This window comes from Ambystoma mexicanum, chromosome 2p (genome assembly GCF_040938575.1).
Source record: "Ambystoma mexicanum isolate Mex_15411 chromosome 2p, UKY_AmexF1_1, whole genome shotgun sequence".
Taxonomy (NCBI): domain Eukaryota; kingdom Metazoa; phylum Chordata; class Amphibia; order Caudata; family Ambystomatidae; genus Ambystoma; species Ambystoma mexicanum.
Window position 1 is genome coordinate 50,678,461 of NC_090923.1, and position 27,875 is coordinate 50,706,335.

The following is a 27,875-nucleotide window of genomic DNA, read 5'->3' on the forward strand; positions in this document are numbered from 1 at the left end:
AATACTGACCTGCCCTGTGCTGAAGCAGACTCACTAGTAGTACCTGGAGCACCACACCTGAAGATAATGTGTCTCCTAGCTCTCTGGTCTTGGGAACGTGAACGCAACACTGATCTCTAAGGCTTATGGAGATTGTAGTTCCAAGACTGCTACATAGGAATGGTCAGTGATTGAGAACTGCCCCAAGGTGCATTATTGGATATGTAGTTTGTGAAATTAAGTAATGACGTAGCAAAGTCTTGAAATGGAAAGTAAAGACAAAAATAAGAATTGGGGTAGGATTATGGTGATGAATGAGTCCCAAATTTTCCACAATTGGTGCTCCAGTGGCACAGCCATGACATTGGTTAGTTTTACGTTCTGCGTCTCCAGCCGAACCCTATTGTCATTGCAGACTGCTGTGCATGTTCTCTCTGAGTTGACTTTCTTCTCTTGTTCATTGGATGCATTTCCTTTCCCCCACACAGAGCCCTTCTTCCAAGTCACTGGTCCAAGCGGCCAATGCTTGGCCAATCCCAACCCTCATGAGACAGATGGGTTTCTACATCAGCTCTCTCTCCAGAGCCCCCTGCACCAAATCCCAGGTCCGGCACTACCAGGTGGCCCCGAGTTACAACTACAAGTGGACAGACATCCACTATGAAGCCAGCCGGGGCAACGTGGACAAGCTGAGCAACCTTCTGGCTACCTCAGGTGAGCATCTACACCTTCTGTCCCAAGAATGTGGCTGGAAATTCTGGTTTTCCTCAATGCAGATTTCAATCGTACTGGTGTGCCATTTGCACGGTGCTACTTCATCCTATGTTCAATTATAACTGGGTCAGCGCAAGTCCATAATTTACTGCATGCCGTCATGCCTTTTACGTGCTTTATAACGGTGATCGACACTTGATGCAATGTATTGCTAAAACAAATTACTTCAATATTTCCATATACAAATCTACATTTCAACTTGAACTTTTTGTAAACTATTGCAATTTATTTTGTGTTATTTCAGCTTAGTAGTCAGCCTTTTGAATACTCTTCTTCAGAAGAAATACATGGTTTGCACATATACTGACACTTTTCTTAATGTGTGTCATAGACAGGGATTTGGTGGACAAAAAGGATTACTATGGGAAAACGCCACTGTATTGGGCAGCTTACAAGGGCCAAAAGCTGACCATGGAGCTGTTACTTCAACATGGTGCCAGCGTCAACAGCTGCTGCAAGCATGGCGGGACCCCGCTGCACGCTGCTATTGGGCTCTTCCCAGACTGTGTTCTTCTCCTCATACAGGTAAGGCATCTCTTTTCATTAGTCTTCATCTGCTTGAAAATCTGGCTGTTGTCCTGCCACCATTATTGCTACTACATGGCTAGATAGTGGCAGGCATAAGCAGCCATCTTGTAGCAGCAACTGAGGCAAGGTAGTCTCATTTGCTTATACAAGGCATGACAGCGACAGGCATCGGCAGCCATCTTGGATACTTCACCTCAGTTGCTGCTACAAGGCATGACAGCGACAGGCATCGGCAGCCATTTTAGCTACCTCACCTCAGTTGCTGCTACAAGGCATGACAGCAGCATACATAAAAAGCCATCTTAGCAGCTAGGCAGCCACTTTTACTTAATGGCCTTACAGTGGCATACACAGGCGAGCAATCACAAAAGTTTTGTCTGCGTGCCCAGTACCATACCCAGGGTGGATCAGCTAATCAACAAATGTACTTTTATTGATCTGCACTTAGTCAACAAAATCATATCTATCTGCTTTGAAAATGTATGTTGTGAATTTGGTGTAACATTGAGTGTACTTGAGGTCCCAAAGGGGTCGACACTAGGATCAGCATCTTGCGTGCCATTGAGTACGAAGGAGCCCACCCAGCCCGCGGGTTAGAAGGTACTGCAGCACCCAAGCCCGCTTATCGCCTGGCTTCTCTGCACATACTACCAGCGGGCTCAGCCGTTATGTGGCAATTGTGATGGTGACACGATGGGCAATTATCTGAGGTAGCCCATACATAACATTTGGAAGACCAGGCAGTGAAGCAGGCAACATAGGGTTAACATCTGTTAGATTACCTGTATGATCACGCAGGTGGAAGTTATTGTGCATCTCAGGATTGGCTGTAGACGGTGTGGTCACCGGACACATCAATGCTTTCTGGGGAAAACATCTCACTCCGTAATAAAGTGAGAATCTGAAAGCAGCCGGGGTCTAGGTGTGGAATTTCCCCATTACCAGTGTCGGAGCGGGCAGTGTCATTGGGTGTTCTGCTCTATGACTTAGAGGTTTTAATGAATTTCCTTTTATCATGGATGTTGACTCCTTAGTTCATACGTGCTTCATTGCTGCACTTGCTGCACTCATGGGAGTAGAGCTTCTGAGGGAGATTGAGTAGAGCGTCCTTCCAAAGCTTGTGAGTCTCTTGGTTCTGTGAGAACCAGGGAAAGCCATGTCTTTCTTGTTGCTTTGAGGGACACGTCTGCCTGGAAGTCCTTTAAGGGTTTGAGCCCTATCTTCATGTGAGGTTCGCCCTACAGTCAGTGGGATTTGATTTTGGTTATATCCAATTTTATTTCTTGGATTACACACGCGTGCTTTCTAGAATTGTGGTCGGCACGCGTATCTCACCCCATCAAACCTTTCTGGAGGAGGTCTACAATGTCCACTCGGATAGAGTCGTTCGCCTGCAGGCAATCAGGCTTTGCTATGTTACTTCTAAATAGGGTCCTTGCACATGGGTTGGGCCAGTGCAGCACTAGGTCACTGTTGGCTAGAAAGACTATAGAGTCGGTGTTACTACTGAGCGTTCTGTGGCTCCCCAGTCAAAGCAAGGCAATGAGAGACATCTCATAAAAAATCCAAACTGCATGCTGGGGACCACCAACCTTGGCACTTAGGTGCTGTGTCATCCCATGCATGCAGTTCTAAAGCTGCACAAGGTGGAGTGGACAAGCAAAGAGTAAAACCAAGGGGAACTCGCATTTACTCTTCCACTTTCCAATGGTTTAGTGAAAGTGGAAATGTCGCCTGTAAATATGGTTTCCAAGAGGTGTTTACTGATGGACTCCTATGCAATCTGACAAGGTGCAAGACCAAGGCGGATCTTCTAGAGGTCCATGAGATGTGCGCCTGCAATGTCATGCAGGCGTACCATGAAACACATGGACAAGATGAAGGAGGAATGCGTGACGGAGATCTTATCCCCACTTCGAGCCCCTCCTCCACCAAAATGGGCCGGAGAGGTAAATCCAGGCATAAAAGCATTGCACCTTGCTTTTACACCCCGATTTACCACTCCGCCCAATTTTAAAATGAGGGTGAATTTGTGAGTACTTGATCGGCTTTGTTAGAAAGGGGACTTATGCACTATTCCCCAAAGTATTTGTAATCTCTTGGCATTTTGTAGTCAACCCTACAGATAAGGGGTGTATCGGCCACTTTACCTAAAAATAGGCAAATACTCCCCAAAAATAGGAAATAGATGCATAGGAACATGTCCCCCAGCTTGTATCCACAAAGCTACACAGATCTGTTTGGACCAGTAATAGACATAGAGCCAGAAGAAGAAACTACTTTTATTACTGCCAGATCCAAGTGGTAAAAATATATTTTTAAATTTTTTTTTTTATTTATTTAGCTGATTGCTCAACTTTTCAATTCATACAAAATTGTTAAAATACAAGGTTAAAATGAAGAAAAATAATATCATATAATTGGGCTTTCTATCATTAGAATTAATTACGTAATTCAACACTGTTACAGCCAGTTCACCGCAAATCACAGCAGATTACAAACACCAATTACACATATGTATTTTTTTATGTTTGATACCTGTTTACCAATGTTGTGGGTGCTTATTGTGCTGTGTTCTATTAAGTGCCTATACCAGAATGAAACTTGTATTTTTGTTGTCATTTCATTATTTCGATTCAGATATGCGAGTCACCCCATCTAAATCTAGAGCGTTAAGAAAGCCAATCGTGGCTACGTGTATACTCATATTTTGTGTGGCCAATATCTTTGACCATCTAAGTTCAGGTAGTACATAAGAAATCTCATTCATATGTTTTACAAAGTGTACATCTCTCAACTGACACAAAGCACCACATTCACCACACAACAAGATGTTCAAGAGTCTCTTTGACAGATAAAATCCTGCAAAATTGACAATAATTGTCCTCTTGGCGTATTTGCTTCCGTTGTGCTACAACGTCCCGCGTAGGCCTTAAGTTCAGGCGTAGACAGAGGATTGCAGAGCGTATCTTTGGATTTGGTGCTTTACACAAGTATGTCTCTGTTACACCAAGTTTTTTGTCCAAGAAATATTGTGAATTGAAATGTTTATAAGAGAGACAAGTTGAACAAGAGGATATCCAGTCTTGCAAATAAATTCTCTTTTTGGCCTGGTCAGGGTTGTTAATTAGAATCTCTAATGTGACTTCAGCTGTAGCCATAATTACCATGACCTTATTTGTCCAAATCGATGTTTAGAGTGAAACATATAATTTCCCACTGTCGTCAGTAAGGTGTTAATTTTAGCATATGTTAAACATTTCCAAGACAAAGCACATAATTGCCAGTGATATTTTGCATGCAAGGATGTGAGTCCCAGCTCATATCTTAACCATGGCCCCGGGGTGCACTGTGGAACTCCCAATATTTGTCACTAATATTTGGCTTCTAATTTTTCAAAAAAGGAGTTTTCAATGAAGGTCCCTGTTTCAAGGCCATATAATAGAGTGGGAGTGATTTTCTGTCGCCAATATTGAATTTCAGGAGAGATGAAAAATTTACCAAATGTATACAGTATCAACCTGGTATGTGATATGGCTGGGGTCACTTTATTTATAACAATCGTCTTTTGTGCATTAGCAGTTGGAACATCATCAAAAGCAAGACCCAAATAAGTATAATTTTGTACAATCTCCAAATTACCATTTTTGATTTTCCAGACCATTATATTTCGCATGGAAATTTTGGGAACATACTGAACAATTTGTGATTTGTTCAAGTTTATTGTGAGATCGTTATTGTCAAAATATTGGGTGAGGGCTGTTAGAAGTTTTTGAAGCCCACTGGGGGTTTTTGATATGAGGCCGAGGTCGTCGGCATACCAAAGAGCTTGTATGGTCACATTATTCATTTTTGGTGAGTCTGAATCTACCTCCTTGAAGATCATTTTAATATTTTAAATAAAAAAAATGGAATAAGGCAGACGCAAGTATGCAGTCTTGCTTCAAGCCTCTCGCAGTTCTAATGGATGAAGACAACAGACTCATTATCGAGAGTCTGCCCCGTACGTAATGTAAGGTGTAACTAATGTCAGCTAGGCTCGAGGGACATTCGGCTTCAATGAGCTTTTTAATTGAGTTGACTCTTGAGACGGAGTCAAACGCTGCTTGTAGATCAATAAATGCTGAATGCATAGGTGTTTTGCTGTAATGAGCTTGTGTTTTTAGAGCATTTATTGTAATCAGGTTAATGGCTGTCCCCATTCCTGCAACAAAACCCGTTTGATTCGGACCTCGCTGTTGCGCTGCATGAGTACAACAGTTGAAGTCTCTCAGTATTAGGCGAGTGAATATTTTTCCAGGTGTACCCAAGAGCGCTATTGGGTGATAATTGGATGGCGCCCCAGGGTCGCCTTTTTTTGAAGATGGGAACTATAAGCGATGAACACCATGATGTGGGTATAGTTCTTGTTTGTAAAATCTGTTGAAATATGGTATTCAGAATTGTGGCCCATAGTCTCGGATGTTCTTTCATCATGTAATTTGTTAATCCGTCTGGTCTTGCAGCGCGGGATGACAATGATTTGATTATTAACTCTTCAATGATATCAACTGAGCATTCTATGTTCCATGGGGATTTGGATTGTATAGTATAATGGTATTGGTCGAATTTTGTGTCTTGATATAACGTTGAAAAATGTTTTATCCATTGGGCTTCTGAGACACCGTTCAATTGTGTATCAACTTGCTTTTGACCTGTCATTTCGTTCAACAATGACCATATTTGCGTTGTATTTTTGGTGATAATTAGTGACATAAACTTTTCACTGTCCTTTTGAAACATGGTACTCTTGTAAGCGCGTATCCAATTTTTATATTTGCATTTGATGGCACTTATGGCTTTTTGTATTTAATTCGGTGGCAATTTCCGAGTGAATCTTAACGCTCTTCTATGGTTTGTTTTAGCTTGATGCAGCTGGTTATCATAAACATGCTTATGTTTTTTTGGACGAACGTCATATATATTATGCACGTCCTTAAACATCACCAGTGCGTCGAGATATGATTTAAAACCGTGAAGTGATTCATGGGCTTGTAAGGTCCCATTCAATAGCTTTAACTTGTTCTCTGTCCATTTAAATTGTGTTCTAGCATTGTTGATTATTAGATTTGCAGTCATCCACTGTTGCTGTTGCGATAGAGTGGCATCTTTCCAAGGCCAAGTTAAGAGCAAGATGTTGTGATCACTCACTGATAGTTTCAAGATCTCGAATTTGGAAACTTGCATGAATAGGTCTTCAGACAAAAATAAATAATCAATGGTGCTTTCAGAGGTACCTCTTTGCCATGTCGGTTTAGATGGTATGTCTTCCGGCAGAGAGCCGTTCGCAATACGTAGGTTCCAGTCTTTCATGAAGATTTGCCCTCTGCTGGTTTCATGAAGATTGCCTTTGGAATTTGATGTCATGTTGTGCAAGTTAAAGTCACCAGCAATTATAATGGCCATGATGTTTGGTGCTTTAGTTACAATTTGTAGGAGACTGGATAGGTCTTTGTAGAAGATGTTATCTGAAATTGCGACTGGGTTTCTATATAGGTTGATTAAGGCGATATCTGTATTGCCTTTTGAGATTTTGACCAACTGCATAAAGTTATTTGGCGACACCCATTCGTGCAGAACAAAACCTGTACTAATTTTAACCGCAACTATTAGGCCTGCCATCGGTCGTCCCTTTATTGAGGCGATCGCTGGTATATGAGCTACAGCATGGTCATCCCATATCGGTGCCGTCATCATCCATGTTTCCTGGAGGGCCACAATTTCAAAATCATTTAAACCATTATGCTGTTCATTTTGTAAATGTCTATGCCCTCTGGAATTCAAGGACGCCAACGAAACGTTATGTTTTATTATAACCGGTAATGGTTATGCTTTTGGAGACAGTTTGCAAAAAGGGCATGCATTGGCACTCCGGTTGTAGGTGTCTGGGTTATTGCATTTGATCTCTTGATGATATTTGATCGTTATCAGTACTATCGATTCTTTCAGGATCTTGGGCCAGCAAAAAGCTCATTTCAAAATGTGCCATTTTGGCTCTCCATAGTGTGTTTAATACTAGACCGGATTTAATCCATAGACGCACAATTGAGAGATTGCTGTCACATAGAAATTCGACCTGATCGATATCTGATGAAGAAATGTCTTCTAGTTCATGTAATTCTCTGAAGATATTTAAGACGCTGGATCTGCACAGATCGTATTTTGCATGTGATGCATTCCGATACTCAAGTATGAGTGTGTGGTAATTTCGGAGATTGTTTTTTTAAATGTCCTTCCTTGGATGTCTTTCATGTCTGTCTTCCATAGGTTGCTCAGGTTTGGTGTGGCTTCCTGTCTTGCAGTTCTGTGCTTCATTTGCTAAGGTAGTAAATTGTACTGCTTGTTGGTTATTTTGATTCACAGCTTGACCGAATATGACTCTTGACGAGTAATTAGCATTGTGTGATTGTGAGGGAGTTTCCCAAATTACCATCTTTGCAGGGTCTACTATATTGCAGTTGTTTAGCCGTTGGAGAAGGTATTCATCGACTGCAGCTTTAATTTGATCTGTACGTTCTTTTATGTAGATCCGGTCCAAAGCTTCTTGTGACAATGGTGTTGGCAATGCTGTTACGTTTGGATTTACACTTTCCTTCAGGCTTATTGGGTTTGCCTGCGTGATGGATCGGGCTTTCACAACTTTTTCTGAAAGTTCCACACGTGCGTTCAATGGTGAGTGAAGTGGTGGAGATCTCGTTGGATGTTGCGCCGCTCTGTTTGCCGTTTGCGCCACATTTGGGGCTCCATGAGATTGGCTTATAGTTGGTACAATTTGTGTAGGAGCTGTGGTAGGAGGACTTGTAATTATTGTATCTTGTGTTAAATCTACCGTTGGGAAGCATGTTTTCGCTTTTCCAGATCGTCTTGATATGACATTAGTTTGATATGGTTTAGAAATCAGTTGTCTTGGACGATTCATATTGCGTGATCGTTTGTTGAAAACATCATACGGTTCCGCGGTGGCAGGTGACTGGGGATGGGATGGCAGCTTGTCAACACTAATCCACGATGAATTCGGGTCATTGTTAGCCATGTCTTTGCTTTCCACTGGACGTATTATTTGGGAAAATGTTGGTAACGCCGTTGTTAGTTCACCAACCTCAGTCGATTGTGCCTGATGGTGTACATTTTTTCCATTTCTAGTGGAAATTTAATTCAAGTTATGGGAGCTTACCACGTAAGGATGTGATTCTATCCAAGTGGAAATGTTTTCAATTTGCATTGATTGTAGATTTATTTTCAGTTCGAGTGATACGAACATCCTATGGAGACTTTTAATCGTTGTATTAACTGCGGTTAGGGTGATTTCTAGCAAGCCATTGGTGGTAGATCCAGCCGATTGTTCTACAGTTGGGAGGCGACGCCGTGGGGTTGTTTGGATGAATGAAGCAGCAAGCGATACACTGGAGTCCATTGAGCAAGGTGCTCCATAATTAGGCGACATTGAGACGGAAGATGAGTTTATATTCGTAATGCTTGCATATATTGATACGTTTGAGAGTACTTCAGCATTTTCCGCCGCCTCTTCCACCAAAGTTAGTTGCGCCATTTGTTTTTGCTTATTACAGGGAGATTTTACTGTCTGTAGGATAGTGTTATCTGAAATAGTTTGTTCATTACTTTGTTGTACTTGTCTATTTTCTGTGTTAAATTACTGGTCATTCCCGCAGATGGAGGATCGGGAAGCGCCACGTGGTCATCATTTTTTGGCAACGCACAGAAGATGCGTATATCCTGATTGAGATTTTGTGCTCTCGCCACAGGTGTGAGTGTTATAGATTTACGAGTGGAGACTCGTTTTGCTTTCCCTACGGATTTTGGTGTTTTTTCCGTGGGAGTCAGGGGGAGTTCGTGTAGGTCAGGCATGTTGGATTTAAGTGTATAAGTTCTCATGAACGGTAAACAAACTCCAATTATCCACAATTTGACCAAATGCTTATTCTCGCTTTACCTTATTATTCACAATTAGTTAAGACAAATACAATATATTACATGCACTTAATCTAGCACAATTGGTGTCACCGGAGGATCAACGTTCGAGAGATCAAAAGAGAATAGATGTGGCTATATTTCTATGCCGCAACGCCGCAGCTCCGCGGCTAAGCGGACAAGCGGTACTTGTAGGTACTTGCTACGGTGCGCGCGCGCCTTGCTGTTTTTATACACGCCTTCCAAAATGGGCGTACACGTTATTGAAAGCAGTGCCTAAACAAGAATAAATACAGTGATTAAAGCATGTAACAGTGTGGCTAAAAGTGTAATAGTTTGTTCAGAGGTTTTCACCTGATGGACTATGAAGTCCTTAAGCAAGTTAAGTCCTTGGTTTGGGTTTACAGTCTTTTTCCACGGCAGGAGACGAAGTCCAGCGGCCAAGCGGTATTTGTAGGTACTTGCTACGGTGTGCGCGCACGGTGTGCGCGCCTTGCTGTTTTTATACACGCCTTCCAAAATGGGCGTACACGTTATTGAAAGCAGTGCCTAAACAAGAATAAATACAGTGATTAAAGCATGTAACAGTGTAAAAGTGAGGCTAAAAGTGTAATAGTTTGTGCAGAGGTTTTCACCTGATGGACTATGAAGTCCTTAAGCAAGTTAAGTCCTTGGTTTGGGTTTACAGTCTTTTTCCACGGCAGGAGACGATAGTCCAGCGGCCAAGCGGTACTTGTAGGTACTTGCTACGGTCTTTTAATGTGCCTTAGTAACTAGATGCAAAGAGGTGTCTATTACAAGAACATTACTGCTTCACAGTTAAAACATATTTTTACTCGCTTATTAAATACTCCCATTGGGAAGGGTACTTACTTTTTTACTCCCAACTTCAAAAGATAAAGAGTAAAATACTTCCACTGCACAATCTTATCTGGAGCACCGTTTGCAGTAAATGCCTCATGGAATCCTATGGTATTGTTTTTGCTTCTACAGAAATGGATGTGGTGGTGGCAAATTCTTTTGCTGCCATTGAAGAGCTGTTCTGTTCATCGGAGTGATTGTGTTGCTTGATGTGGCTTCTCCATGTAGGAGTATGATGAGTCAGTGGTGGTATGTGGGATAGGCAATGCCATGTTTCCGCTAGTATGAGGAAGTCTAGGCTATGCTCCTGGATGTCTTCTTATGTCTCAAAGTGGTGGGCAGTGGCTAATTTGCAATGGATAATCTGCTCATCTTTTGTAATTTGCAATAGATAGTTTCAGATCTGGGAGATGTTTCACTGGGCTGTACTTTGATTTGTTGGCTTTCGCGCTGCTGGATAAATCTTGCCAATCTTGTCTCGGGAGGATAGCTCAGGGGCAACGTGCTCGCCTTGAAAGCAAGACGACACGGAGCAACACAGGTTTGATTCCCGGGTCTGCGCTTAGAAACCTCTGGGTATTAAGCGTGTTGTAAATAACCTATCCTATCATAACTGCAGTTTCTGTGTGGGAATTCAGATTGCGATTCTTGGTGTCTGAAGGATCGGTAACGACCATTCTGAAACTGACTGGGTTTGAATGGGGCAGTGGAGGAGTCACTTTTCAGCTTTAATTTCTGTGGTTGTGGGTTTTTAGGAATCCTAGTGTTTTGATAATAGGTAGATCTTTTGTTGACTGGATGTGGGGTGGGTGTTCCACTTTCCCTCAATTTCTTCTCACTGGTTTGTTCTATTTTGTGTACAAGACTGTATTGTGGAGTGGATGTCTTTGAGCATCACATCAGCACTTTCAGGACATCCAGGAGGTCCCTTTCTATCTTCTGTGTGGTGCCCGAGTATATTTTTCTGTTTGTTGGCAGAGTGGGAGTTGTCTAGGGAGACCTGAGGACCAGATCCATGCACTCATCACTTAAAAACAATGACGCAGAGCACTCAACATTAGGGATCCCATTCATCCTTACTGACAGAAGCCAGGATGAGTATTGCAAAGTGCTGCTGGTGGACCTCAGCGGAAGCCCAGAAGGGCGAGAGACACCTGCCCACTGTTCCACAAGCATGCAGAGCAGGACACAGATCCCGCTAGTAACTGCTCGCTTATGATGAGAGCATTGTGGTCTGAGGCTAAAGAGCTCTTAAAGGGTTGCCCTGGCTCTTCAAGCTGAGTTGACCTGGGTTGTTAAGGGTGCCACATGTGACCCTTGTGTGGCCACAAAAAAGATGGACTATGCAGATTCTGTTTGCCGATCCTCCGTCTGCAAGGATGTCGTTTTCTTTGATCCGGCAATGTTTGTCAGTGGCAGAAGAAGCGAGCAAAGCTCCTTCGGTTCTTCTTCCAGGGTTAGGTATTCTCTATTCTGAAATTCAACGCATCAGATCATTTCTTTCCAAGGTCTGAGGCTCTGTGACACACTTCCCTCTCTGGTGATTTGGGAGTGCGCCACCGGATCAATAACACTACGCCTGTTCCCCTTGTCATCCATCACTGAATCCAAAGCGGGTTATGCCACGGTGGAGGGTTCCAAATGGGTTCCACTTCATCACGCTATATAGAGTTGGCCAATTCCTCAACGGCCTGGACCCCAGCCTCCCATTCATCTTTAGAGTGACTAGGGGTCCTCTTTCACTCATGCACTCCAAATTAAATTGACCTCACTGAGTTTCTATAACAGTTTCTCAGGCGTGTCTTCACTCTTCAGCTTATTACGCAGCGAGTGATAGCACTCTTAATGTGAGGAACCACATCAGAATAATGAGAGCATCATCCCATTAAACTCCTTTATGGCAGACAGCATGTGAGTAGTGCCAGGATTGGAGGGCACAGGCTGGTTACTGATCCCAACATAGTCCAGGTGGGCCCCTTCAGGTGTCCAGTGCTCGCTTAGGTGCATTTGGCAGTGGTTGAGCAGTCGGGCCTAGCTTTTAGGAGTGGAGAAGTGTTGTTTTAGATACAGAGGAACATTTAATCACACTGTAAATGGTGGGGCAGATGTTTCAACACTGAGTGTGTTGGATGCATTTAGGCTCCCCTTTTTCCAAGGTGGGGTGCATCTACTCGTTACCCTCAGGATTCGAGGACTAGTGGAAGAATGCCCATCCTGCTGGCTTTCAAGTACTGTACGGCACTGAACAGAATCATTATTCCTGGTGAAAGTAGGTCTAAGCGTGGGAAGCCTTGAGTGTCTAGGTTTAGTGTTCAACAGCTGCTACCCACTAGGGGCACCCATCGGGTCACACTGGTTCAGGGGTCACAGGACAGCTTCTGTGACCATGGAGGATCACAGGTAAGGCTATTATGGCCCATTCAGGATTCTGACTCCAGCTACAATGCTGGGACTGCTTAGGAACCTTGCTCATAGACAAGCATTGACTGGTTGGTGGGTCTCCCGATGTTGAGTACAGCTATAATGGGCTTCTATGCCAAGGTGTGTGGTTCTGGCTTTCTGCAACTATGTACGTTTTTGGAGCATTGCCGCTAGCTGTGATTCTTTTCCTGTTCCCCTGTTAAGGATCTGGCATCCCATTTTGAGAAATTGCAAAGAGGCAATACAACAACACGGACAGTATCCCATGATCGGGACCATTGGGCTGTCATCAGCACCCAGCTGACTAACACTTCGGTGGCTGCCACACCATCATCTGTTTGCAACTGGTTTTTGCCATTGAGCTGTCAAACAATCAGCTGTTGGGGATTGGGCTCGAAAAGCTTCAGACTTCTGTGTTGGAGTCTAGATGACCATGGAGAAGAGAAAGGGGTCTGTAAGTCTCTGGAGCATGTAAGGGGCCACTGAGTGCAGCCCATATTACTGGGGTACCATGCGAACACTCGATACTGGCCAAGGCGTGGCTCTGGTGATGGTGCTACCAAGAGAGCTATGATCAATGCCCATCAATGAGTAGTTAAGAAGAAACACTAGCAGGGATCGGGCGCCAAGCTGTTGTGACGAGCTGTTTCCAGGCTGCTTCGGTTCATGGGAGGTAGAGAGCACCATGGACTGATGTCGTCGCACGATCAGGCATGGGTAGGCATCTTGTTTTCCCACCGATCCACTCCCCCAGCACCCAGGCCTCTTCCATGACCATGGTTGGTGAGGGGAAGACAGGTACAGTTGAGGCTTTGCCCCACCTCGTCCCACTGAGCCAAGTGAACAGAATAAAAGGCATCTTCCCACCCTGGAGGTATGAGGTCTGTTTTCCTGAAGTCCTGGGCTGAGAATTGCAGTCAGGAGATCATAACATACCTTGCCCGTTCTTCAGCAGGGCAGCTGTACTCCATTCGACTGGGACTGTGGGACTTGTCCTTGGCCTCAAGCCCTTGGATTGTATCTCTCCAGGACTGAAATCTCTGCACTGGCTCCCAGTGGCTGTGAGTATTAAGTTCAAAACCCTCTGAATCATCCACAAGGCCTTCTGGGGCCTCGGACCTCAATACCCTCAACTCTCTCTTCCCAAATATCTTCCCTCTCGAGCGCTGAGCTCTTCCGCCTCCAACTCCCTCAGCGTCAGTCGCTTCTCCAAGCAACGAGTTGGCAGTAGATCTCTCTCTTCGGCTGGGGCCTCCCTCTGGAACAGCCTCCCCGCCTCCCTGAAACTTGAGGAGAACCATCTTCGGTTCCGGAAGCACCTAAAAACCTTCCTCTTTGCTTCTGCTTTCTCTCCCCCTCCCCCCTGCTGAAGTCCTGGCTGATACTGAGACTGCATGGGTTACCTGGCCACCCAACTGATCTCGGGTCCCAGCCCTGCCAGTTGCACGCCTGCGCTGCCTCCCTGGCAACCCCTGCACCTGGGGACTGTTTTCTGTATCCCTACAGTCCCCTAACCAGCACGTATGTCTGCACTCACCCTGCACTTGCCTCCAGCTGGCCGTTCTTTATTTATTTTATGTTATTTTTATTACTATGCCATGTACTGAAGTTTCCCCTCCACCCTGCACTTTTTGTTTCCCCTTCCCTTGCACTTGCGTGATCTGAAAGACACCTGGCCTAGTAAGATCATTGTCTGTCTTCCTTCTGCTCCCCCTCCCTTGCCTTGTCGCGCCTTGAAACACTTGTGTATAGGCGCGTTATAAATGTCACATCATATCATATCTTCTTGTAGGTGCCTTCCTCCATACATTGACATGGCGATGGAAGTGGCCTCCCGCATTTAATAGGCGGTTCAGATGGGGTTTAGAAGCCCAATTCCCAATGACTGGGATTCGTCTATATAAACATTTTATCAGCCATCCAATCAGTAATGGTCACCACATTCAACTACTGCCGGCTTATTTCTTGATAGAAGATCAAGCTGCCAATGTGCCCCTTGCAGAGCTGGCGTTCTCTGCTAGCCTCTGGAAACCCTAAGCAGAAGAGTCATGGCTATTGATGATGCGCATGTTTGCAGTAATTGAGCCCCGTGAAAGAATGTCTCTGTGAAGTAGGCTCTGAGGAGATTTGGTTGGTTCTCAATTGGAAGGCGTACATGGAGGCTGCATGCTGGCCCACCTGGAAAGACCTTTATTCCTTATTGGCATCCCGCTAGGGAGGCCAGAGGCCTCCCGGCCAATAAGGAAACTCAAAACGGGGACCCCATCTTCGGGAGTCGAAAGCCGACATTTGAGCCTCCTCAGAAGCGGGAGGCCATCATCTTCCTTGCTGGGCTGCATGTAAGAGCTCCCCCACGCACCCCTGGCCCCACCCCGCAACCCCAATGTCCACCTCCATCGCTTCTTCTCCCAACCCCACTTACTCTGAGCTTTCTGATGCCTCGCCACTGCTGCCAATGGCCACCGTAGAAAGGGAGAAGGAACTACATGTAGTTCCCTTCTCCCTTATCCATGGCGGCCATCTTGTTTTGTAATGTATTTTAAATTGAGAAATTGCAACCACACCATTTCCTAACTTAACAATAAACTGTTAGCATCCTGGGAAAGCATTCTGGGATGCTAATAGCAATAAACCTCTCCGAATGGCATAATTATGTCTGGTAATGCCCTGGGGCTAACGTTAAGGACTAAAGAAATGTAAACTCCATCGCACATTCCCTCTCTACAGAGAGGAGGTTTTGTTCATGTTCAGTGAGCTGGTTTGTCTGGACTGGCAGGAAGAAAAAGAAAGAACTTCCATCAAGTACGCCTGATGAGACCTCTTGCGTCTCCGGCTGTCGGGGTGTTTGGGAGATGCAGGAACCATCAGTTAATGCATCTTCCCAGGCCGAGAGAGCAAGAGTACCCACAATGAAACACCCCTCCAAATCCTCCAGGCCTTCCCACATACCAAATAGTGCTGCCAAAAAGGGAGTTGGATAAATACTGCTGCTAGAAGTCATCCTATGCGGTATGTAGTACACACAAAAACCAAGTATAACAATGTCATATGCAGAGGCATTGTTATGTGAAGGAATAGTACATCACTGACATATCCTTCGAAAAACATATATGTATTTTATCATGCAATTAATCAATCATAACATTCATGCTATAAATGCAAGTAAAGGCACAATGGTCATACATATGTGTTCAGAGACAATCCAAGTAGTATAACAACAAAATAAATGACATATATTAAATACAAAAAAGGCAAAACATGAAATAATAATAATAATAATAATCTGCATTTATATAGGCTATGAACCCTCAGGTATCTGAGCGCTGGTTATGATTACCCACGGTGTGTGGTGCTCATTTATCGACCTCGGAAGGATGAAAGGCTGAGTTTGGCCCGGCCGGGATTTGAACCTGTGTCGGCAGGCTCTGCACGGATGTCAAAGCGAGCGCTCTATCTACAGGGTACTACAAAAGCTGATAATTACCAATAATAGGTTTTCCATCCAAATAACAGGGATGGTTATTATATTGTTATCCTTCTGATTTTCCTGCCACTGATTTACTCGGTGCACAAAATCCCAAAATATTTTTGACCAAGATGTTCTAGATGAGCAGGTAGATGCTATCTTGCCAGTTCCCGCCCCCTCGCCACCAGCATATTGGACCAGTCAGAGAAAAGCCATAAACGGGACCCCCTGCATCGTTCCTATACCGCAGTGAGTATATGAGAGACGATATGCACTCAGACAGCCATACAGAAGTACCATTGCACTGAACGTGTGGAAGGATATTGCATGGAAGAATGTTACATGGAAGGATGGCGCCTGCATCAATGAATATTGTGGATGGACGTTAAAAATCTGACAAAGACAAAGGGATGTCATGAAGAAGATATATGAACCTATGCTGAAACGATATGAAAATACTTATAAGTGACGATGTAACTGAGGCACTAAGAGTAGCATGTACCGAAAGCTAAAGTAATCATGGATCTAAAGAAGATGAGGCAACTTACTGACCAATAACTGTAAATATGCAGTAATGCCAGGAAGAAAGAAAACGTATCGAAGTTTGCTATAGAGGAATATATAACATGGGAAGGACAGCCATAGTAGGAAGATGGACGCTGGCTCACGTTGATCTTAACCAACCTACCTCAGAAATCGTCCGAGGCTGTAGAATCAGGAACACAGAAGGACAGCTCAGTGTGCAGAACCGACGATGAGTCAAAGTTGGCCCAGAGTTAAGGATGCAATTTTCAAAGGATAGGCACAGAGCCCAAAGGGAGCACATGGATAAGCTCTGTATGTGGGACATTCTTCATAGATGGAAGAAGATGAAAACATCTGTGAGAGCCAAACTGTTGTACAAAGTTCATATGAGATAGAGTGAGCAACGCTGTAGAGGCCAAAAGGAGCAACAGCACCCTGCATAATTAAATCAAATAGCAGTAAATGGAAGGCTGAAATGGACCTATTCATGGTGTTTTCACTTGTGACTCAGAAGTCGAAAGCAAAGGCTATTCCTTAGAGCCTCAAGCTAAGATAGTGTTGTGCTCACACTCCCTTGAATGTTCCAGGACATTGAACAGGCAACAATGTCAACTTCAAATGGAAAACTTTGGCACGTGGCCGACCGATGAGGGATGAGGGACTAATTGGAAAAATGGGGACTAGTGTGATGGGATTCAAGCACCTAGGTTTTGTTTCAGGTACGTGCTGCTAATGGGCCAAAAAATCCAAGGTTGGGATAGTATGCCAACCAATCGGTGGGGTTGGGGGACAACCTAACGTGAAATGTTGCAGAAGCTGTGTTTTGTCATCTATTATCAGTACTATAGGTATTTAGAGGCAGTTCAAGGCGTGCCCTACACACAAGGGTAGCCAATGATGCACTAATCCTTATATGTTCTATGATTAGATATGTTCCCTCCTTCAATGTTCCCTTCCCTCGATGGGTTTTGTATTTTTCCACGTAGAATGACGTCATAGATGATGCACATTGGCTTATAAGGCCTCCATGCAATCAGGTTTGTGAGAGTGCAAGCATCAGTCCGATGTCTGCCAGTTGACTCTGCTTTATTCAATTGATAGTAAAGTAGTACTTTGCCATATTCTCTGAGATCATTATTACAATTCCATCTAGCACAAAAGACGCTTCAAGGTGCTAGAGCACAATGTGCTCTAGTATGCAGAGTTCTGTTTGTTTCCCTTCATATCCTGCTTGGTGGGTGTGACATGCGGCTTTGTAATACATCTATAGTACCCCTACAAAAGAGGCCCACCTTATAGAGGGCCATTGTACATCTCCAGACATCTCTGTAGGCCAGTCCATCACTGGGGTCCACCTTTGTATTGTGCCGTGAGCAGAAATGCCTGTACCTTTGGGGACCCAGTCAATATCTGCAGTGTTTATCCTTCAAAGTGATGCGTTTTATAGTTTCTGTTCAAGCACCCAAGGGTGAAGCAGGTCACAGAGACACAGCCACCTTGAGAAAAACTTCCAGCAACCCCACCTTTATGATCGCCAATTTAACTACAAACTCTGGCCAGATAATAGTCAAGTGTCCAGTAGTCATTGGCCTGCTTTGTTCAACGGGCATTAATGAATCTTAATACAACACATGAACAGTTATATCAAAGTCATGATCGTGGCCATGTTTCAGCACAGCCATTGTACCCGGCCACCTCATCACGGCTGTTTCACTGCATTTGGTGAAGGCCATTTTACCGCATGTTTATTCTGCATGTTTAGGAAGGGCCGGGGCCAGGGAGTAGGTCAAGTGGGGATTTGAGGCTCGGGGGTTGAGGAGTAGTTTTAGTAGGGGAAGGGGGGCATGGCAGGCAGCTCCACCCCATAGAAATGCTGTATAAAATGCAGTGAAATGGATACAATGGTGACTTGTATCAGATCTGAAACAAACAACACTTATTTGTGACTGTGTTCAGTGAGCGGTGGACACAGTACCTATAAAATATGCACTTGTTAAATGTGTACAAGATTTTCTTTTCTATAATTGTATGTGTCATTTTTCTTCCGTGCATGCAATTTACTAGGCTTGCGACAAAGCCTAGGTCAAAATGAAGATGCCTTTCGCTGACACACCCATTGAATTAGAATGGCAAAAATACACATAATGACAGGTTACACTCCTGCCATAGCAACTTGCTTCTCTTCTGAGAGTAGCTGCTGCCACCAGCCTGGAGACTGTCATTGAGCAGCATCTGATGAAAGAGGCGCTTTCACGTGTGCTTTAGGGGTTAGGTGGAGAAAGAAGGGGAGGGGAACCTAAGCAGCACCATGCTGGGCTATCCTACTCCTGACTGCAGTATTTGTTGATTTTGTATTTAGATAGTGTTTCAGTACCAGGGTTCCAAGTGTGTTGGTCGTCATATGGTGTTTGGTGGAACCAAGCCAGGAACTGTGCTGGGTTCTAGGAAGAGAGGGGGCGTTTATGGACCATCAAGGATGGGGTTTACTTGTCTTAAATCCTCCTGTTGCTGGAGGGTTCCCCATGAGCCTTTCAAAGTACGGTTCTTAGAAGAAGTAATTAAGGGTTTGTTGAATTTGGTGTTGGCCGGTCTTATTGCATTTCGGTTGTGTTTGCTGTTTCTCCACCCTGAGCAGTGCCAGTTTCTTTAGAAAAGAGATTGTATATGTCTTTTTCATGATGGTCACATGACCTCCCGGTGGCACAGGGTATCCGTAGGTTGACTTGGTGGCGTTGAGTGGTCCTTTGTCTTCCTGGTGGTGTCTGGTGGTCCTGTGTCTTTGTTGCATGCTTTAGTGGTCGTCTATCCTCCTTCCGATGTGTGGTGGTCAAAGAATAGTGCACCTTGGGAGATAGAGTTTCTGTCTGCATGAAGCGCAGCATTAGGGTGGTACAGCGGGCATATTCTACTTCCGCATCTTCCGATAGCTCTACGTAGGGAATCTTTGTTGATTTAGTACCTGGCCACATTCTACCTGGCATGTCAGCACCGGGGAGGTTGGAAATGGCATATTGTCGTTCCACGGCGGCTTACTAGTACCCCAGGACGGAATAACTCAGAAGATGTAGTTGCAGGTTGTATGTTATCTGCCCTAACAACATCAGGAAGCTTAAATATATACATTCTAGATCAGATGTTCCAAGAGCAAGCTGCAGTGCATTGTGTGAAATGAAGTTCTTTATCTTATGCGTGCTGAATGCTGTATTATACTAATGATCTAGCGACACATCCACATGACCACATGTCCTCTAACCTGTAAACCTATTAACCAATTCTGATGGGAGTTAGCTCCCCAACACTCCCAGCCCTGACCCTAAACCTACCAACCAAGACTCCTATTGGTTGACGTATGGAGGTAGTTTAGGGCATGGGGAACTGGTTCACACAGGGAAGGCGGAAGGAAGAGCCTGTTGACCATTGGGCTAGCTAACAGCTGGCTGTCTCCAGCAGCCATCTCATCCTGCTACACAAACTACTTCATAGAAGAAGATTCACTGAAGCAGTGCCTGCATCACTTGACTGTTTTTGCTCTTTCGTGGTCTTTTCCTCTTTTTAAGTGCAATAGTCATGTCAGAGAGAGAGCTAAAGCTATTTTTAGCAGGACCTAAAAATGAGCAAACAACGCAGGCACTCACTCACTAACTTCACACATGTATGTAAATTACCCTGCAAGCATAAAGGCCCTTCATGCACAATCTCCTCGGGTTACATTCGTCTATTACAGAATACCTTCTGACTTACTCGCAGCTCACTGCTCACTTCCTGTCATCCCGTGTGCTTCTGGGCAGAACAGCTTCACCCTGTAATTCTCCAGCCACCCGGTAGAAAAACGATGCACTTGGGAAATTGAAGAGATACCGCCGGCTGTCAATTACCAACAGGCTGTTACTGCTAATCCATCGGGAGGCCATCTTGTTGGTACTGCAGCTGTGTAACATCTCTGGCAATGTTTAATTGCCAGACTACTGAAGGCAATTAACACCAGCTCAAAAGGGTACAGTAGGTAACAGCCATGGCTCCTGTGCAAATCTTTGCGAATCAGGAGATTGCCTGAGCATCTCAGATGTGCTCCTTGTGCCTCGTTGTGCTTGAATGCCAATCCCTCAAAATGGCGCCCATCCGGGGCTGCCCCGAGCTTCTCTGAGATGCCCTCTGCTAATGCCCGTGAACCCATTTTGCACACGAGCAGCTGGAAAAGGCTCCAGGCATCTCCAGGTGTGCTCCAGTGTCAGGCTTTGAGAAGCAGGCATAACATAGAAGGAGCAAAGGTGGGATTATCAAGGCCTCTCCTGATTGGCTCCAGTGCAACTCTTTGTGATTCGGGAACTCACCAACATTTCCAGTAGCTACAAAAATACTTTAGGCAGGAAATATGTACCACCAGCATAAAAATACGCCCAGCCATACATGGCATGTTTACATTTCGGGGGCATCGGTAAGGCGCCTCGCACGTCATTACTCAACTGTTGAGCAACCACACACTAAGCAGCAGGCGGCCTAGAAAGGGTTTTATCTCAGGATGGGTCATAGTCTTGGAGCGGAGGAGGAGGGAGTCAGAACTGAGGAGGCAGTAAAAGGAGGAGCAGAGAAACAGGAGGAGGTGGTGAAAGGAGGAGCAGAGAAACAGGAGGAGGGGGTGAAAGGAGCAGCTGAGGAACAGGTTCAGGGATTATTAGCGGAAGAGGAGGTAGTGGTAAAGGGAGTATTTGGAAGCAGGATTGAGGTTTTCAAGAGGGGTTGAGGATCCTAGAAGGAAGCCTAGAGAAAGACACTTGCGGCATCGAGGGGTGCGTGAGGGGTAATCGCTTATGGCTGAATACAGAGGAGGTGTTTGAAGAACAAAGTCGAAGGCAGTGCCCGTAAACTAGGGTAGACAAAGTCCCTTCAGGCACTTCTTTATGTTGAAGTAGAGCGGGGGGGATTCTGGGCTGGGCGGCTCATCTAGATACGACGCTAGGAGCAAGATCACGTGGCACTGGTCAGTAAGCCTCAACCCTCCAGCCCAACCGACTTTCCAGCATGGTCCACGTTGGGCAACCCCAATACAGAGATGCTGGCCCAATACCTGGCAATACGGTCCAGCTATTGTCTACTTAGCAGGGAGCCCAAGTCCGAGGCCCACCAACGGTGCTGCCAGAGGTCCCGGAGCATGCATTGAAGGAGGAAATAGTTGCCCAATCTCCTGGTAATCAACAAGTTGAATATAACCCTGAGTCTGCGAATGACTCTGAGGCGAAACTGCTTTTGTGGGTTGGATTTTTTACCTTTGGTTTCTTGCTACAGAAAAACTTGTTTCTGGGAATTAACTCAACAATCACATCCGAGAAAGATGACTTGCTTTAGAGACAGAAACTACTGATTGCATTTAGACAAGATCTGGGGCATCCGTAAAGTACCCCAGTTAGGTCCATATACAGATGGAAGGGAGAGACCGGCATCCGTAAAGTACCCCAGATAGAATAATCTACAGACAGAAGGAGGGACCGGCATCCGTAAAGTACCCCAGATACAATAATCTACAGACAGAAGGAGGGACCGGCATCCGTAAAGTACCCCAGATACAATAATCTACAGACAGAAGGAGGGACCGGCATCCGTAAAGTACCCCAGATAGGTTCATCTACAGACGGAAGGGAGGGACCGGCATCCGTAAAGTACCCCAGATAGGTTCATCTACAGACGGAAGGGAGGGACCGGCATCCGTAAAGTACCCCAGATAGGTTCATCTACAGACAGAAGGAGGGACCAGCATCCGTAAAGTACCCCAGATAGAATAATCTACAGACAGAAGGGAGGGACCGGCATCCGTAATGTACCCCAGATAGGTTCATCTACAGACGGAAGGGAGGGACCGGCATCCGTAAAGTACCCCAGATAGAATAATCTACAGACAGAAGGGAGGGACCGGCATCCGTAAAGTACCCCAGATAGGTTCATCTACAGACGGAAGGGAGGGACCGGCATCCGTAAAGTACCCCAGATAGAATAATCTACAGACAGAAGGGAGGGACCGGCATCCGTAAAGTACCCCAGATAGGTTCATCTACAGACGGAAGGGAGGGACCGGCATCCGTAAAGTACCCCAGATAGAATAATCTACAGACAGAAGGGAGGGACCGGCATCCGTAAAGTACCCCAGATAGAATAATCTACAGACAGAAGGGAGGGACCGGCATCCGTAATGTACCCCAGATACAATAATCTACAGACAGAAGGAGGGACCGGCATCCGTAAAGTACCCCAGATACAATAATCTACAGACAGAAGGAGGGACCGGCATCCGTAAAGTACCCCAGATAGGTTCATCTACAGACGGAAGGGAGGGACCGGCATCCGTAAAGTACCCCAGATAGAATAATCTACAGACAGAAGGGAGGGACCGGCATCCGTAATGTACCCCAGATAGGTTCATCTACAGACGGAAGGGAGGGACCGGCATCCGTAAAGTACCCCAGATAGAATAATCTACAGACAGAAGGAGGGACCGGCATCTGTAATGCACCCCAGATAGGTTCATCTACAGACGGAAGGGAGGTACCGGCATCCGTAAAGTACCCCAGATAGAATAATCTACAGACAGAAGGGAAGGGCCAGCATCCGTAAAGTACCCCAGATAGAATAATCTACAGACAGAAGGGAGGGACCGGCATCTGTAATGCACCCCAGATAGGTTCATCTACAGACGGAAGGGAGGTACCGGCATCCGTAAAGTACCCCAGATACAATAATCTACAGACAGAAGGAGGGACCGGCATCTGTAATGCACCCCAGATAGGTTCATCTACAGACGGAAGGGAGGTACCGGCATCCGTAAAGTACCGCAGATAGAATAATCTATGGATGGAAGGGAGGTACCAGATGGCTGGGATGGAAGAGACCCTGGGAAAAGCTATATTTACACTGGCTTGTCTTTGTTTCATAATAAACCCCTTTGGTGTCTCCTTCTCTGATTATCCCCTTGCTACTCTGTGACAGGTTTTTAATGGGGCCAGTTGGTGAGGGGTAATGAGTGTGTGGGAGAAGCCATTATCTTGAAGAGTAACTGGAGCATGTCTGGCCTTAAACACTACCACATATGGGCTGGCTTTAAAGACATAGGAGAGGGCATTCCAATGAAGAGGGCAAATAGAGAGATGCATGGGGCAGGAGGACAGAAAAGTTTTGGAGAGTGCAGGATTGCAGAGTTTGAAATGGACAGTACACATAGATGCACTCAGAAAAGTAGAGAGGCACAAGACCATGGATAGATTTTTCGACAAGGAGTAGAAATTTAAAGAGAGATCGATTTAGCTTGGAGAGCGCACCATCATGGTGCCAGTGGGCAGAAGAGTGGGGGCATCGGGGTAGGTTTCAGAGGGCGCATGTAGCAAAGGTGAGAGCTTTCTTTAGTTAAGAGAAGGAGTTGTGAGGAGGACCAAGGTATAGATTCAAATAGTAATCAAGGTTTCATAGCACAAGAGTAGAGATTAGCGTTTTGGTCAATTAATGGGGGAGGTTACGATTTTCCTTATATTAAATAGGGTGATCCTGACAGCAGTGGTAGAAGCCATAATAAACTGCTGGCCTCTTAGGACACTGTCCAGGAGAACCTCATGGGTGCAAGTCTTGGATGAAGGAGTGTGAAGTTCATGAGGAAAGGAGGGACATGGGAGAGTAGGTTTGGCATTGAAGGTGGAGAAAAGAATGACCTCCACCTTGGGTGAGTTTACCATTGCGCAGTATAGAGCCACCGAGTAGCAGATACCTGTAAGGCATCAGGTGTTGTTCAGAGATAGAAGGAGGGAAAAGAGAACAAGGTCTGTGTGCCCTTGGCAAAGAGGTGGTAGTGAAAGCCAAGAGATGAACATGTTTAACCAAGGAGTAGGTGTAGAGGTTGAGGAGGATGAGTGGAGTCAAGGACAGATCCTTGAGGGACTCCCACAGGAAAGGGTGTGGGGGGAGAATATGTTCCGTGAGAAGAGGCCACCCACTAAAGTGCAGTGTCCTTGATGCCTAGGATGGAACACGTTTGCTGCGGGAGGGACGGGGGCGGGGGGTCGAAGAGATCAAGTTAGACGAGGACGGAGGTGAGAGGAGAGTTGTGGGCAGTGGTTTGCACATTGGAGATATGGGTGAGATCAGTTTCAGTGGTGTGAGTGATCCTCTAAGACGTTGACTTTGAGGCTAAAGACCACTCGTCACAGAGCCCAAGGAGCCCCATAGATTACCTGGCAGAGCCCGATATCTGAGCACCCCTTATTGGAGGGAATCACTAAGTGAGTGGTCCTCTAAGAGGTTAATATTGAGTGTAAAGACGACTCTATCAAGGAAGTCAGAGTGTTGGGGGAGGAGATATACAGGTCTATAGAAAGAGGCATCGCTAAGGGGACAGAAGTGATTATGGGGGTGACGAATTCAGAGAATTCATCACTTCTGCCTTAGGAAGAGCCTAGGGGTCTGGTATAACGGGGCCTCACTGGGAGTGACTCCCCTCTAGGGGCAAGTACTACTATTCCTATAAGGAACTCTCTATGAGGAATATTCTCTCTGCATAGAACGGGACGCTGTTACTTCTGTGTTACATTCCAACCCTACTGACAGTGCTCGCATATCGCTGGCTCAAGGTAATGCTGGATACCCCTTAAGCTGAGCAGCTGATGAGAAAACAGCAGGCCCCTTTAAAGTTTGGCAGCAAGAATAAAGAGATGAGGAACCATGAAAACAGGAGGAAGAATCCTACGCAGCAGCGAACCTCTGACGCGTGAACGGCCTGGAAGGGTGGAGCTGCGCTAAACTGCAGAGCCAGCGGTAGTGTCGGGAACCGAAGAAGTGAGTAGCCAGAAGGGCTACATTGCCAAGAAGGAAACGGAGATGGAGGGAGGTAACCATCTTACCTGGTGGCGTGACCATGCTGCAGCCGCGCTGGGACTGGCAGTCGCAAATGTATGCCGAGACCAGGGGAAAACAGAAGAAGGAACCCGCCGCTATAAGTGTGGCGAACACAGAAACTGACTAGATGGACAGGCGACCAACTGTCTTACCTGGTGGCATGACCACGCTACAGCTGTGGTGGGTCTGGGGCTTGAGAACCGGTGCTGAGACCAAGGAACAACGGAGGAAAGAATTTACTGCTCTCGGTGCAAGGATCACTGAGACTACCAAAACGGTCCAACGACCAGTGATTTGGGAAAGATCCAACTAACATTGGCTGGATGAAGCAAGCACTGGGATAGTAGTCTCTTGCTCATTTATATGCTTTCATTTTCTAAAGTGGTAAGGTCAGATAGTGGATAGGATTTGGACTGAGGACTACTTTTTGTTTTTTGTCAATTGGCGAGCACCCTTACTTTAGTTTGTAGGCAGGGTAATCCCCCGTAGCGATACGGACAAACTCCTTCTTCTGGTCTGCCACATAGCACAGGATGGGTTGACGGAGTGGAGGATAGATATCAGCTCAGTGGGGGATGTGGGAAGAAGTACAATAGCGAGTACAGGGTGAGGTTGACAGGAGATGGAGAGAAGGAGGCAGGTGGTGGGAGAGCTAAGAGGGTGGACATGGTATTGCTTACTTTTGTGATTTTGGAGAAGTAGGAGTCTGTCTTCAGCGGAGAGAGAAGAGGATAGGGAGACGTTTTTAGAGGAGAGAGAGGCGGATAGGGAGATGTTTTTAGAGGAGAGAGAGGCGGAGAGGGAGACGTTTTTAGAAGAGAGAGAGGCGGATAGGGAGACGTTTTTAGAGGCGAGAGAGGCGGAGAGGGAGACGTTTTTAGAGGAGAGAGAGGCGGAGAGGGAGGCGTTTTTAGAGGAGAGAGAAGAGGATAGGGAGACGTTTTTAGAGGAGAGAGAGGCAGAGAGGGAGACGTTTTTAGAGGAGAGAGAGGCGGAGAGGGAGACGTTTTTAGAGGAGAGAGAAGAGGATAGGGAGACGTTTTTAGAGGAGAGAGAAGAGGATACAGAGACGTTTTTAGGGGAGAGAGAAGAGGATAGGGAGACGTTTTCAGGGGAGAGAGGAGAGGATAGGGAGACGTTTTTAGGGGAGAGAGAAGAGGTAAGGGAGACGTTTTTAGGGGAGAGAGAAGAGGATAGGGAGACGTTTTTAGAGGAGAGAGAGGTGGAGAGGGAGACGTTTTTAGAGGAGAGAGAAGAGGATAAGGAGACGTTTTTAGAGGAGAAAGAAGAGGATAGAGAGACGTTTTTAGTGGAGAGAGAGGAGGATAGGGAGACGTCTTTAGAGGAGAGAGAAGAGGATAGAGAGACGTTTTTAGGGGAGAGAGAAGAGGATAGGGAGACGTTTTTAGAGGAGAGAGAGGCGGATAGGGAGACGTTTTTAGAGGAGAGAGAGGTGGAGAGGGAGACGTTTTTAGAGGAGAGAGAAGAGGATAGAGAGACGTTTTAGGGGAGAGAGAGGTGGAGAGGGAGACGTTTTTAGAGGAGAGAGAAGAGGATAGGGAGACGTTTTTAGAGGAGAGGAGGATAGGGAGACGTTTTTAGAGGAGAGAGAGGAGGATAGGGAGACGTTTTTAGAGGAGAGAGAAGAGGATAGGGAGACGTTTTTAGAGGAGAGAGAGGAGGCTAGCGAGACGTTTTTAGAGGGGAAGCATGACCTGGGGGGTCGTGGATAGTTTTGGGGGCAGAGGGTGTACATGGAGACATTGTGTAACATCAGTATATAAGGATGATTTGTCAGAGTCAGGCGCAGAAGTGAGGTTTGGTGAAAGTCCATGCAGGCAGTGAGAAGAGTGGGGGGCTATTTTGGCACCATATGTTGGATAGCTGGGGAGGTCCATGGCTGATGGGGTGAATGAGTGAAAAGGATAGTAACAGTCTATATAAGGTAACACGTGCATTATTCAACTCAGTAAAGGTTAATTCCATAGAGTGGGCAAGCAAAGGAGAGAACTTTGAAACAACCCCAGGGTTGTATTAAGGTCTACATAAACAAAAAAACACATACGCCTATACAGAGTTGGGCTGTGTGGGTGTCGGAGCGTGTTAACAGGTGCTGGTAACAGGTGCTTTACAACAAATGTTTCAAGAGTAGACATCACTTTCACCGAATTGGGGAGTGAGAGCATTTCATCTCAAGTTTTTCAAAAAACGAGACAATAGAAAACAATTAAATAGTCAATGGTGAAGAACAAAAGAAAATATAACCAAAGAAAAAAGAAAAATAGCAAAAATAGAAATTGAAAAAGAAAAAAGAAAGAAAGAAAAATCAAATGAGTAAATAATGTCACATAGAGGGGGAAAATAAAGAAACAAATCAGAAAAAACGTTTTGTAGGGTTTGTTCACACATATCTAACTTTTATATCAATGACTGTGCTGGGAAGCACTTCATTCACTCTTCCATGTGGTTGACAGCTACACCCGTT

At 45.5% G+C, this 27,875-nt stretch overlaps 1 protein-coding gene across 2 annotated transcripts in view; it reads left to right on the forward strand.

Annotated features, from left to right (window-relative positions):
- Positions 1-27,875, forward strand: part of LOC138566188 (ankyrin repeat domain-containing protein 23-like) — a 120,693-nt gene that overhangs the window by 49,553 nt on the left and 43,265 nt on the right. For both annotated transcript variants that reach the window (XM_069643231.1, XM_069643230.1), the window contains exons 2-3: positions 468-693; positions 1,085-1,278. In XM_069643231.1, coding sequence (XP_069499332.1) covers positions 525-693; positions 1,085-1,278 — 363 coding nt within the window. In that variant the 5' untranslated portion in view covers positions 468-524. The remainder of the gene's footprint in view (positions 1-467; positions 694-1,084; positions 1,279-27,875) is intronic.